The following is a 12,032-nucleotide window of genomic DNA, read 5'->3' on the forward strand; positions in this document are numbered from 1 at the left end:
AAGAATTGGGCTTGGGTCATCTACAGCACAAGTAAGAAACTCTCTGAGGCGAATGCAAAATTTTTGAAGATCAAGAACATGCTCCTTCCTTGAGGTGATGGTCTGCTCCTTCCTTGAGGTGATGGTCTGCAATGGTGTCCAGAAGGAATACCATGAGGCATTTTAGCGCCCCTCCCCACGAGTTCACAAGGAGTTCTTACTAGTCGCAAACCTGCTGGTTTCTCACAGTTCCATACTTTGAACTCCTCCAAACCCTCCATACCAACTAAACTTGTCACATCCGCCACTTCATCTTCCCACAATAGAAATTGTTCATTTTCCAACAGTTTCTATAGCTTCTGGTGTCAGCGCGTTGAATTGTGGCAATTTTTTTTCAAGATTTCCTCTCTCCAAATGTTCCTGAAGGCAGGTCTTGTTGATGATGATCATGTAGCCAAGCTTTGGTGATTCCAAGTTTGGAACAAAATGGGCCCAAGTTGTCATCTTTTTTGGAGTAAAGACTGTCCTCACATTCATTTAAGCTGTTGCTAGATTTGAGTCTACATTGACAAGCATGCTTTACACTCCCTGGTGCAGTCACTGGAGATATTTGGGGATCCACAAGAGAAAGTGCAATTGGGACTGATGTCTGTACTGGGAGATTGCATTCATATCTCAATCAACATCAGGGCTATGGCGAAGGTGATTGTACCAGTAATTGGCAATGGGATGGAATAATCTGTAAGAAATAAAAAAGGACAAGGATGGGAAATTTATTTAAAAATTTGACAAAAATGAAGGTATGACAAAACGGAGTTCGAACCCTTGTCTATCACCATGCCCTCATCGATCAGGAAGTTCACATGCTTTGTTAATCCCTCGCAGTAGACACCAAAGATACCACATTTCCCGTCCGGGTGTTAGGAAAGAAAGTGGGCCTGGCTGGACCAGATTGTACGGATAATGAACCCGTAGTAAATGAAAAGTATGACAAGAATAGAAACAGGATTTTATTGTAAATTACAAATGTGTTATTTACTACAGCATGTGGTAAAATATACAAGGTTATTTCTTTGACATGTCCAGCAGAGGTCGGTTCTGCTGCCAAACCCTCATGTAGGGTAGGAACACATCTGCAAAGGCTTCAAACATTAAAGGTTACAAATGAAAAATCGATGGCATCATTAATCTCAAAAAAGTTCCACAATATTGTTCACACTTGCCATCTGCACCTCTTTATTTTTAAGCCATGTGCGAAAACTTATTAGGGGCACACCAGACAAAGTGCCAGGTGGCAAACCAAACACCATATGTTGTATAAACTCCCATACAGTGTTGCACTGGGGTTGGTAGTTGATATCGAGAACATTTATAAGTAATTTTGAAGCACATGTCAACAGCTTGGATTACCGAGGTGCACTCCTTCAGCCTTCCTTTCAATGATAATGAACACCTGATTGGGATTCCATCTTTTTTTTTTTTTTTTTTGCGGGCATACCAACCCAAACAGTAGAAGTAGGCATTGGTGTAGATCCCGGGGGGGATAACTAACCTCATATTTAGCCATTATAATCCCAACAGTGCCCATTTTTGCGCACAAAGCACACATTTTTCCAGCTTTTGCACCATTTTTCACCAATTTAGCTTTAAAATGGCAAAATTTGTACCATAAACATTTTCTGTCGTCAAAAGGTGCTGGTTTCTCTATACTTCAAAAAAAAATTTCCATCCCCATCCCCCCAATGTCAAAAAGAAATCTACGCCACTGGAAGCAGGGAGCTGCAGGGTATAGTCATTTGAATCAGCTGCATACTCTCTTAATTCCAAAGACTTAAAAATAAGTCTAAAAGGCTTACTACCTAAGTCCAACACGGACTTGTTAGTGGGACAAAACCCTTGGATTTAAAAACAAAACTATCCTAAGACTTAAAATTTTAAGTCTGTAGAAGTTTTAAATTATAAATCTTTTGAACTTGAAATGTAAGTCTTACAGCTCAACTGATCATACTTTTCCTATATTCGACCTTGCATGATTTTTGAGTTGACACAGTCATGAAAATAACTATAGATACTTGACAGACCATTAGTAGCCCAGTTCTGAACCTTTTCATTGATCATTCATAACAATAGGTATCTGATGGATCAGTGAAGATAAGAAGGGATTATAATATATCCGTAACCTTGATATTATAGTACATCTCGAGGAAAAAGTGCAATGGACATGTTTTCATTTTATGTTTCAAATATCCCGCCGCATGAAAATTGAGTATTTAACCCAAAATGGAAAATGGAACAATTTATTGAAATCTGTTTGAACAGATTTTGTTGACATCTTTTTCTGCACTGTATTATACCTAAATTAAGAAATTTGATAAATATTCAAAGAAAATATAGGTCATCCAAAAATGTTGATTTTTACACATTTTGGGGCAAAAAAGGAAAAATAAGCAAAAATATCAAAATCTGTTATAACAGCTTCATTCATCAAGTCATAACAAACGGCCTACATGCTTAATTTCTAATAAAATATTGAAATTGTGAAAAATATAGGTATTTATTGATTTTCATGTTTTTTCTTGCAAATATGCTAATAATATGCAAATTATGAAATTGCAAAATAAAGTTTCTACATAGCATACATCTTTCAAGTGTGATGTTCAAAATGACAGACATCAAAAAGAGATTCGATGAAATGTAAAGGTGTAGTAACAATTTTGGCATGGACTGTCTGGTTAGGAAAAGTACAGTAAGTTGAGCTGTACAGGATTTGTTTTTAAAACCTTTAGGGATTTATTTCGGTTTAAATCTTTCTATGGATTTAAATCTGAATGGTAAAGAGTCAGGGAAAAACAAATCTTTTTAAGGTTAATATTAACACCTTTTAGGACTTAAAAAAATCTGGTACTTTTAATGACACACCATGATGCATTTATCTCAATTTCATAAACATTTTATTTTCCTGGTTCAGAAGCAATAATCATCAATAACAATTCACACAATAACAATCTCAAATAAACAATAATTTTCACCAGGTTCGCCGTCGCAAATAATAATTCCCGTCGATCATGCCACTGTTTTTCCGTGATAACAATCTCAATTTCTTATATTTTACGTAAAACAATACTATAATTCATAAACATTTTACTTTCCAGAAGCAATAATCATCAATAGCAATTCACACAATAACAATTTCAATGTCTTATATTTTACTTATTTTACAATAATACTATAATTCTATTAAATTGCAATGAATAATTCTATTGAATTGCAATGAAATGGGTGTGGTTTCAAGTTAAGTTTACCAAATCACCTTTATTACATTGACCATTTTGTCTATTAGTGATGCAGGGGTGTCCTGAAACATCACCTAAAAACATCAACTAAACATCACCTATACCTAAACATCACCTCACCTGAAACATCACCTATATGATGACATTTTTTAAGGCTGGTGTCAACAAAAAAAATTATGAAAAATACACTTTGCAGTAAAAATCGATTTTTACACTACTAAGCATAAATCATTCATATCTGGAATGCATGTGAGTCAAAGATTCAATTAATGGCATCATATTTCACAAGAAATGTGAATCAAAAATTTACAGACCATCTAACTACATCATAGTTGAGTAAAAAATGCTGAGAATTGGTCAAAATTATCTTAGCGCAATTGTCAAGGATTGCTTTTTTTTTCCACCGAAACTTTAATTCTCAAAATATCGGTCAAAAATTAGACTAGTTATGATAAAAAATTCAAATTTTGGCACTTTTTGGCTCATAATTCTAAAATAATTAGTGAAAAAAAGAAAACAGATGTTAGACAATTGCTGTTTAATAAGATGACTTTGACCAATTTTTTTTAACTCAACCATAACGTAGTTGTCCGAAAATTTTTGAGCCAAAAATGCAAATTTTTGGTAAAAACTGGCAAAATCAAAATTTTCTGTAAAATATGAATTGGGTCACTCATGTCTTTATTGGATTCCTGATGAAATTATTTCATGATGAATTGGGTCTTTGACTAACATGCATTCCCAAAAATGTATTGTTTATATTTAGAACTTTAATTATTACACTATTAGGTATTTTACACAAAATTAGGATTGACACCTGCCTTAATGCTCTGTATTGTAATTAAATTGTAATGCAAATTGAAGATTTGTGGTAAATTGTGCTAACTATTATAAATATGAAAAGTCTCCTGTTTGTTGTGGAGTTGCTGCTTTTTTGATTACGATAACCTTTTTTTATGGACAAATTTTGAAGGACACAACATTTTGATGATTATGTTGCTTTCGGAATGCGTTTGCGCTTGTTTTGAAGAACTCAACCTTTAGAGGAAAACTGTATGCAGGGAATGTATTTCTAAAACGTGATCTAACAAACAAACAAACAAGCATTTCACTTTTTGGGTTTGTTAAACGAAACAATTTTTGTCATGTCCAAAGCAAGTTTAACCCTAAATTGAACAATTTTGTACACCAAAACAAGCCATTAAGACGTCTGTCTGTAGTCAGATATTTCCTTTCTGATCGATGTCATGCATTTCCATACATAGCACTATGTCACGTTTTCAGCCTATGGAATGGAAAACTCCAGACTACTGACATCGGTCTTCACGGCACCACCATCTGCTGACGATGGTAGTAGGGCTATGTACACTTATATTTTAGCTAAACTAATCCCAAAAAGAAAGTCATTATGAGCGAGGCAAGTGCTCGCACGGAAGCTTTGACCTTGGCTGGTGGCAAAATAACGTGCAAGTACGCTGCTGTGAACTCATAGAACGGCATTTGCAGGCTTTCCTGTCCCAAGCAAGTTTAACCCCAAACAAGTATTGAACAATTTTGTAAATTGTCAGATTCTGATCGATGCATTGTATTACGCCCGAATGGGATGTAAATGGAAGGATGTTAATTTATGCATATTTTGACATCTCAATTGTTGAATTTCTTGAAGAATTGTTCAAGATATACCCACTTAACCAAGATCATCATGAAAGTTGCAGTTATCATGATAATAACCTGCATAGAACAATTGAAGATGACTGTCCTTTCCTCCAGAGTGAGCAATTGTCAATAGGTGCAACTTTTCACATCAAAAAGGGTTTCGGTCAAGTGGGCGTATCTTGAATACTTGATTTAATTCAACAAACGAGCTGACAAAATGTGCGTAAATAAACACCGCATCCATTCACATCCCATTCGCATAATACGATGTATCGTTTGAACTTGACAGTCAAATCTTCAGGGTTTTCTTTTTGGGATTAGTTTATAACTTATGTATGACTATCCACTTAAAAATCACTCATCTTTAGTCATTATGAGTGAGGCAAGTGCTCTTACGGAAGCCTTGACCTTGGCTGGTGGCAAAATCCTGTATGTACGCTGCTGTAAACTCGTAGAACGCGGTCAACATGTGCGCATAACATGCGTTGAAGCAATAATGCACCTTAAATGTGTACATCCATATCAAAAGGATGCACTTGTCGGCTGCTACATGTGTCTCATTTCACACAATAGCTAGGAATAAAATATCAGACTCATCTCAAGTGGAGGTCACTTCGCATCATCCCCAAGTCACATGGATTAAGAATAGAGAGAACATTCCTATTAAACCATGTCACTTGGGGACGATTTGAAGTGTTCTCCACTTGAGATGAGTCTGGTATTTATTCCTAGCTATTATGTGAAATGAGACACATGTAGCAGCCGACAAGTGCATCGTTATGATATGGATGTACACAAATAGTCTATCAAAGGCTTCACCCCCCTGCCAGCACCACTTTCTGGTCAAGTATCAGGTAGTACCTTGTTTGTTTCTTTACCATATATGGTTGACGGTACCTTTTCTGTACCTGAGCAAGTTTCTGCAAATCAGTTCCTTCCTGCAATATAAAAATGAAAAAGATTTGTTATCAGTTAAAGCTGTATCTATTCATAAAGAAATTACATTACAGAGGCACATCAGTATTACATAATTTTCTGCTTCAGAATATTTTTTCTGGTCAGACTGCATCTCTGATTGTAGTTTGTAACTTACCGATAATCACTCATTTAGATACACCCAGATACATGTATTTTTGTGTACATCTCGCATTTGTCGCTATCGCGCCAAACACTTTGATGCTAAGTCACTAAACAGATTATGATCACTGGGCTTGGTATGAGTAACCAAGACAGCATTTGTCATTTGCATAACTGTTTTGTAAAGTTGCATATACTTACTGGAACTGTTTGAACAAGATACTCCACTGCTCCAGATCGAGAACACGAATAATCTTCACCTTTTTTTCTGGTGACTGGACGGTGCAACATATAGATCAAGGCAGCTGCTGCACGGAAGTCCTCTACAATCCACCCTATAAAGTGTACTAAATCAATCATTCTGTTGCCATTTCCCACTTAATCTCTGCATATGAAAACGTGGTTATTTTTAAACTGCTGTTTTTAATTTCAACTTTTATCCTCGTAAGAGTGACTTTTTTTCTTACCTCATATGATGCAGTGACTTGATGCCCGTAAGAGGCTTGAAGTAATTGCTGAGGAATGACTGTCAGTTGTAGGTTGGTACAATCACTTCACCACCTTCAGTGCCAACAAGTTGGGGAACGTTGATGCCACCCAGAGGGGATGATCTGTACGCCTCCTCAATGTCTTGAAGGGCAGAGACATGTGACCGTCGATACCGCTGCTTGAACAGACCGAAGCACCAGTCGGGACTGAACTTAGTATGGCCAGCGACGAGAAAGTAAACTTGAATTTCTTTGTGCAAATTGTAGATACACCTCCAGGCGTAATACCACATGGCATACTTATTTTTATTTTGCCCACTACAGTTATCACAATGAAGTTGGGCAATTTCTTCACCCAAACTGCAGTGAAGTACATAAAAATGAAGGTATGACAAAACGGAGTTCGAACCCCCGGTGGGGTCACTCAACTTGCAATACTGACCGCACGATCGTTACCAAAATCACGGAAAAAGGGTCATTTTAGGGCTTGTCCATGGACAAAATTGTCCATGAAATTGGAGAAATAGGGTGTTTTATCGCACAAATGTCCATGAAATTGAAAAAAAGGGGTTCTTATTAATTTCTCCTGATCCCGTGGATAGCTGGCCAGATATTTATCACAGGAATAAATTTGGTTTCCTACTTCGTACTCATCCCATGATCAATACTGTTCTCGGTTCTATTTTGTGCGTAGCCTTAGCACAGATTCATAAAAGCCTAGTCCTTGAATGTTGAAATAGGGTCAAAATTGCAAATGTGTCCTCGGAATCTAAAAAATAGGGGTGTTTCAGAGTACCATTTTGTCCTTGTTCTGGAGTAAAAAAGGGGGTAAAAATTCATGATTTGTCCTTGAAATCGACTGCAAAAGGGGGTAATTTGTACTTGTGGTAACGGTCCTACGTGTCCTTCATGCCAGGGAGTGACCCCACCGGGTTCGAACCCTTGTCTATCACCATGCCCTCATCGATCAGGAAGTTCACTTGCTTTGTTAATCCCTCGCAGTAGACACCAAAGATACCATATTTCCTGTCCGGGGTGTTAGGAAATAAAGTGGGCCTGGCTGGTGCGGGTCGTGCGGATAATGAACCTGTAGTAAATGAAAAGTATGACAATATTTTTATCATAGTTGCGCCGGCATACTACTCAAAATATTGGACTCGTGTATACTTTATGACAGGATAGTGAATACCTAAAACAAAAATTACTCTTTTATTCTCTAAATATGGTACATCTAGAAAAAACATTTCTTTAAAACATCACTGTAAGTGTTTTGTTCACCTTATCTACAGGCTATGGTATTATTTTACCCTAACTTAAGGTACAGTAACCATGAAGTGAGAAAGATCAGTCAAAATCTTCAACACTAATTTTCAAAAAATGTGCAAAATGCTGATAGATCTTGCACTAAACCCTCAAAATGTTCATGTAGGGTAGGAAAACATCACCACATCACAAAATAATGTAAAATTGTTGGCATCATTAATCTCAAAAATTCCACAATATTGTTACACCAGTAGTGGACACACTTGCCATCTACACCTCTTTATTTTTAAGCCATGTGCGAAAACTTACTAGGGGCACACCAGATAAAGTGCCAGGTGGCAAACCAAACACCATATATGTTGTATAAACTCCCATACAGTGTTGCACTGGGGTTTGTAATATATCCAGCCCTATATTCTCTTGCCCAAGCATATCCCCAAGATAGTAGGGGTATGAAGGGTGACATGTATGTTGCGATCCCTTAGAACTCCTGAAGTTCTTTGACACTCATAGGCTGTTGGATGGCTTCAATGGCATGTATTCTGTTTAGATTGGGTTTTGCTCCATGCTGGTCATAGATTAAACCAAAGAAGCTGATGCTGTTCTGTTTAATTGCACACTTACCAATACTGCTTTGTGTGCAACATGCATTAGGTGCAGTAGGTTCTTGTCATGTTCTTCTTTGCTTGCTCCGAAGACTGCGACATCATCGGCTATCCCGATGATCCCAAGGGCATTTTTCAAGTATTTGGTCCATTCGTTGTTGGAACACATCTTGACTGTTGCACAGTCCAAAAGGTAGACGTTTGAACCTGTATCTTCCAAAGTCGGGACTATTGAATGTTGTCTTATAGTTGGATTCCTCGTCAAGTGTGATGGACCAATAACCATGCTTCGCATCTAATTTGGAAAACATGGTGCTGCCGGCGAACTCATGAGATATTTCTTCCAAGGTTGGGGTGCGCTTGATTGCCTTGTTTAGATCCTTAGGATCTAGACAGATCCTCCATCGACCATTGGGTTTTTGCGTGTATGCCAGGCTTGAGACCCATTCCGTTGGCTATGTTACTGGAGTTATGACCCCCAATTCAACCATCTCATCCCATTCCAATCCTCTTTGATGGGCAGTAGACATCGTCTTGGAGCGTGTATACAGGACGGAACATTCAGGTCTGTAACCATGTGGTATTCCCGGGGGGAAATTGCCAATGCCTGTGAATCTATCCGGGTATACATCTGCCGTAATTGCTCCTTGTTTTCTATAGTTGCTGTGGGCCCTACAGGTACATCCAATTTGCTCACATAGAATTCTTGTTTCGAGCTGTGTCCATCATAACTGCACTGTATCATCATTAATCCATAGTGATGTATTTTGGTATTATTGTAGGCGCTGATTGTCGTCCTTTTTTTGCCGTTAGTTTTCTTTGGTGTGCCATCTCTGGCAATGTTTTCAGGGTACATTTTCCTACAGATTCTTAGGGGAAGTAGGTTTCCTTGGGCACCAGTGTCGACTTTGACAGTGAGCGAAGCATGCTTCCTTTTATGGTCTATTTGTATGTCTGCGATGATCTTGTGGTCTTCTTCGCAAGATTCGTTGCTGTCAATTTTTAGACTTTCAGAGTGGAGCTGTGGAGGTGTTTGTCATCATCATTCTACTCTTCTTCCTGTTGATTAACATGTATTTTCTTTTCACTATGGTACTTACTTCCATACCTACTTTTACTCTTTTTGTGCCCCTGTAAGCTGAATTTTTGTCATCTCTTTGGGTTGTCTGCAAACATTTTCCCAGTGGTTTTATTTACCACAGTTCCCACACTGGGTGCCTTGTGCTGGGCATCTGTCATTTTGTTTATGGGGGTCACGACCAGTGGTGTAGCCAGTGGGGGGCCAGGGGGGCCTGTGCTCATGATGGCAGTCGGTTTATGTAAGGCCGTCGGTAGACGGAAGGTTTTGGTTAAAAACAAATTGGGTGAACAAATTGACTATTTTTTACCGTGCTTAAAAGAAAAAAGGGCAAAATTGTAAAAAAATGTTAAATTGTGCATTGGTTTTATATCGTTTGGATGTAGTTGAAGATCATCCAAAGTCTTCGCCTCACCCATTACTTTGACAGGATCGCCCATTTTCCTTCCATTGCAAAAAGTAATTTAGAGATGTTTGCAACCTGCTGGGCCGCATCTGGCAGTCTATAGAACTGGCGGTGGATTCTAAGATCATGCCCATATAGTTGGCCAACACATCCATTTCATTCTCACACAGATTGTGTCATCGTAGCGATGTGTTTCCTCAACCTTGTAGATCTCAGCAATGCTGGCTGTTTGGCACCACATACCTTTGAATGTCCTCGCAGTGTGTCACACCCTTGGACATGTGAAACTAAGGCAATCCCTGATATAGCAAAGAAGAATTTGTTTACTCCTGCCTCACATCTGTAAGGCCAAAAAAAAAAAATTGTTGTGTTGCCCTCAAGTGGAAAAATTGGAATTTTGGGTAGGACGGTCGATTTTTTTTTTTTTTTTTTTTTTCAAATGTATTTCTTTGTACACAAAATATATGAAATGACAATATCAAATGAGAACATACAGTAAACAGTTCTTTCAGTATCTCTGATCTCTTTATTCAAACAAGTGTCATCCCTTCAGTATCTCTGATCTCTTTATTCAAACAAGTGTCATCCTTTCAGTATCTCTGATCTCTTTATCTAAACAAGTGTGTTCAAGCTTCTTCTCCAGCTTCGTCTCCTCCTCCATCATCATCTCCTCCTCCAGCTTCGTCTCCTCCCTCTCCAGCATCATCTCCTCTGGGGTGTCCTCCAGCCTGTCGACGTGCTTGTCGTGGCAGTCTGGTTATGGGTTTCTTCCCCTTCCCGGCACAGTCTTCACAAACCGGCAGGACAACCTTGAACAGCCTGCATAGCTCCTGTGGCCTGGAGCCATCTGTCACTCCGCAATGGACACATGTTTCTGGAACACAAACCCGGCTGCTGTAATAAGGGACCTCAACGGGACTTGCACAGGTGAGGCTTAGTCGCACAAAGACCTGTAAATGCATATAAAACAATGAGAAAATATTTAAAAATACTTTAAGTTAAGATATTCACTTGAAATTCAATGCACATTTTCACAACATATGACACTGTTGCAGTTTTAAATATTTCAAAATATTTTTACCTTTTTGAACAGGTGATGGGAGTTTGGGAGTAGTTGCCCTCCACATGTGTAGTCGTACTCTTTGCTACAGGCATCCAAATCCATCAAATCTCGCTTGGTGAGTTCTTTTGGACGCAGACTATACACGACTCGTGGTTTCTCACATTCGTTACAGGTTGCCACCCGCACTGCTCTTTGGGCTGTTAATAGGCTGGTTTTGCACCTCTGGAGAAACAAATAAATTATGATTTAGTAGTTGTGACACGTTTGTGATGTGCGACAGTGACAGAGACAATGAAATTTGTTGAAATATGAAATATTATTTGTAGAGTCAAAATACATACCTGTTCCTCTTCTGTAACTCTGCCTTCAAATTGCTGATTGGATGGCCTACTGTCGTCGTTGGTTTCCACTTTTCCAAACAGGTCATCGAAGGGCTTATAGTGGAGGCCAGTGTCATCCAAAACAGGATCTGGCAGCCAATGGAGTGTATGGAAAGCCAATGGAACTTGCTTCGGTTGACAGCATTCCTCGTCATCACATTTCCGAATCTGTGTAGTAAACAAATTTAAAGCAAATTTGTCCATGTGAATGTTAAAATCAAGTAGGTAAGTAGGTTCAAGACTAAAACATGTTTAAAATGTGTAATACCTGGTATGTGTAATTCCTACTACGCGTATGTCTCTCACACCAACTTAGGTATTGCCTCTTGTCTTTCAAAAACCTCTTCTGCAACTTGGAGAAATCAATTGTGTCGTCAATTTGAGAGATGAATCCTTGCAGGCTCTCAACCTGATCCTCACTGATAGGGTTGTGAGTTTTAACCTAAAAACAAAAACAAAACAAAAACAAACAAATAAAAAACCAAGAAAACTTTGAATGGTCATATATATATTAGAATTGTGAAAAGTGAGAAAAAGTGTATAATTTATTTCAAAAGTTCATTTTTGTTTTACCTCTTTTCCCTTCAGTAGCAGGCGTTCAAAACGCTCTTTGATCATATCTACCATTGGCGATATGCACTCCAACCATGCTTCTTCAATGTTCTCGTGAGGCTCACCATTCTCAGCTTTTGCCTTTTCTTTCGCTGCTAGCTTGCGTATGGCTTGCATACTACCACATTTCTT

At 38.3% G+C, this 12,032-nt stretch overlaps 1 protein-coding gene and 1 pseudogene across 1 annotated transcript; both read right to left on the minus strand.

Annotated features, from left to right (window-relative positions):
* The window catches only part of LOC140163008 (uncharacterized), a 301,006-nt pseudogene that overhangs the window by 225,477 nt on the left and 63,497 nt on the right, over positions 1-12,032 (minus strand).
* LOC140168536 (uncharacterized) lies at positions 6,469-8,647 on the minus strand. The gene is given in 4 exon segments (XM_072191940.1): positions 6,469-6,904; positions 7,436-7,521; positions 7,524-7,580; positions 8,381-8,647. Coding segments are annotated over 4 exon segments (846 nt in total).

The sequence above is a fragment of the Amphiura filiformis genome, chromosome 1, assembly GCF_039555335.1.
Source record: "Amphiura filiformis chromosome 1, Afil_fr2py, whole genome shotgun sequence".
Taxonomy (NCBI): domain Eukaryota; kingdom Metazoa; phylum Echinodermata; class Ophiuroidea; order Amphilepidida; family Amphiuridae; genus Amphiura; species Amphiura filiformis.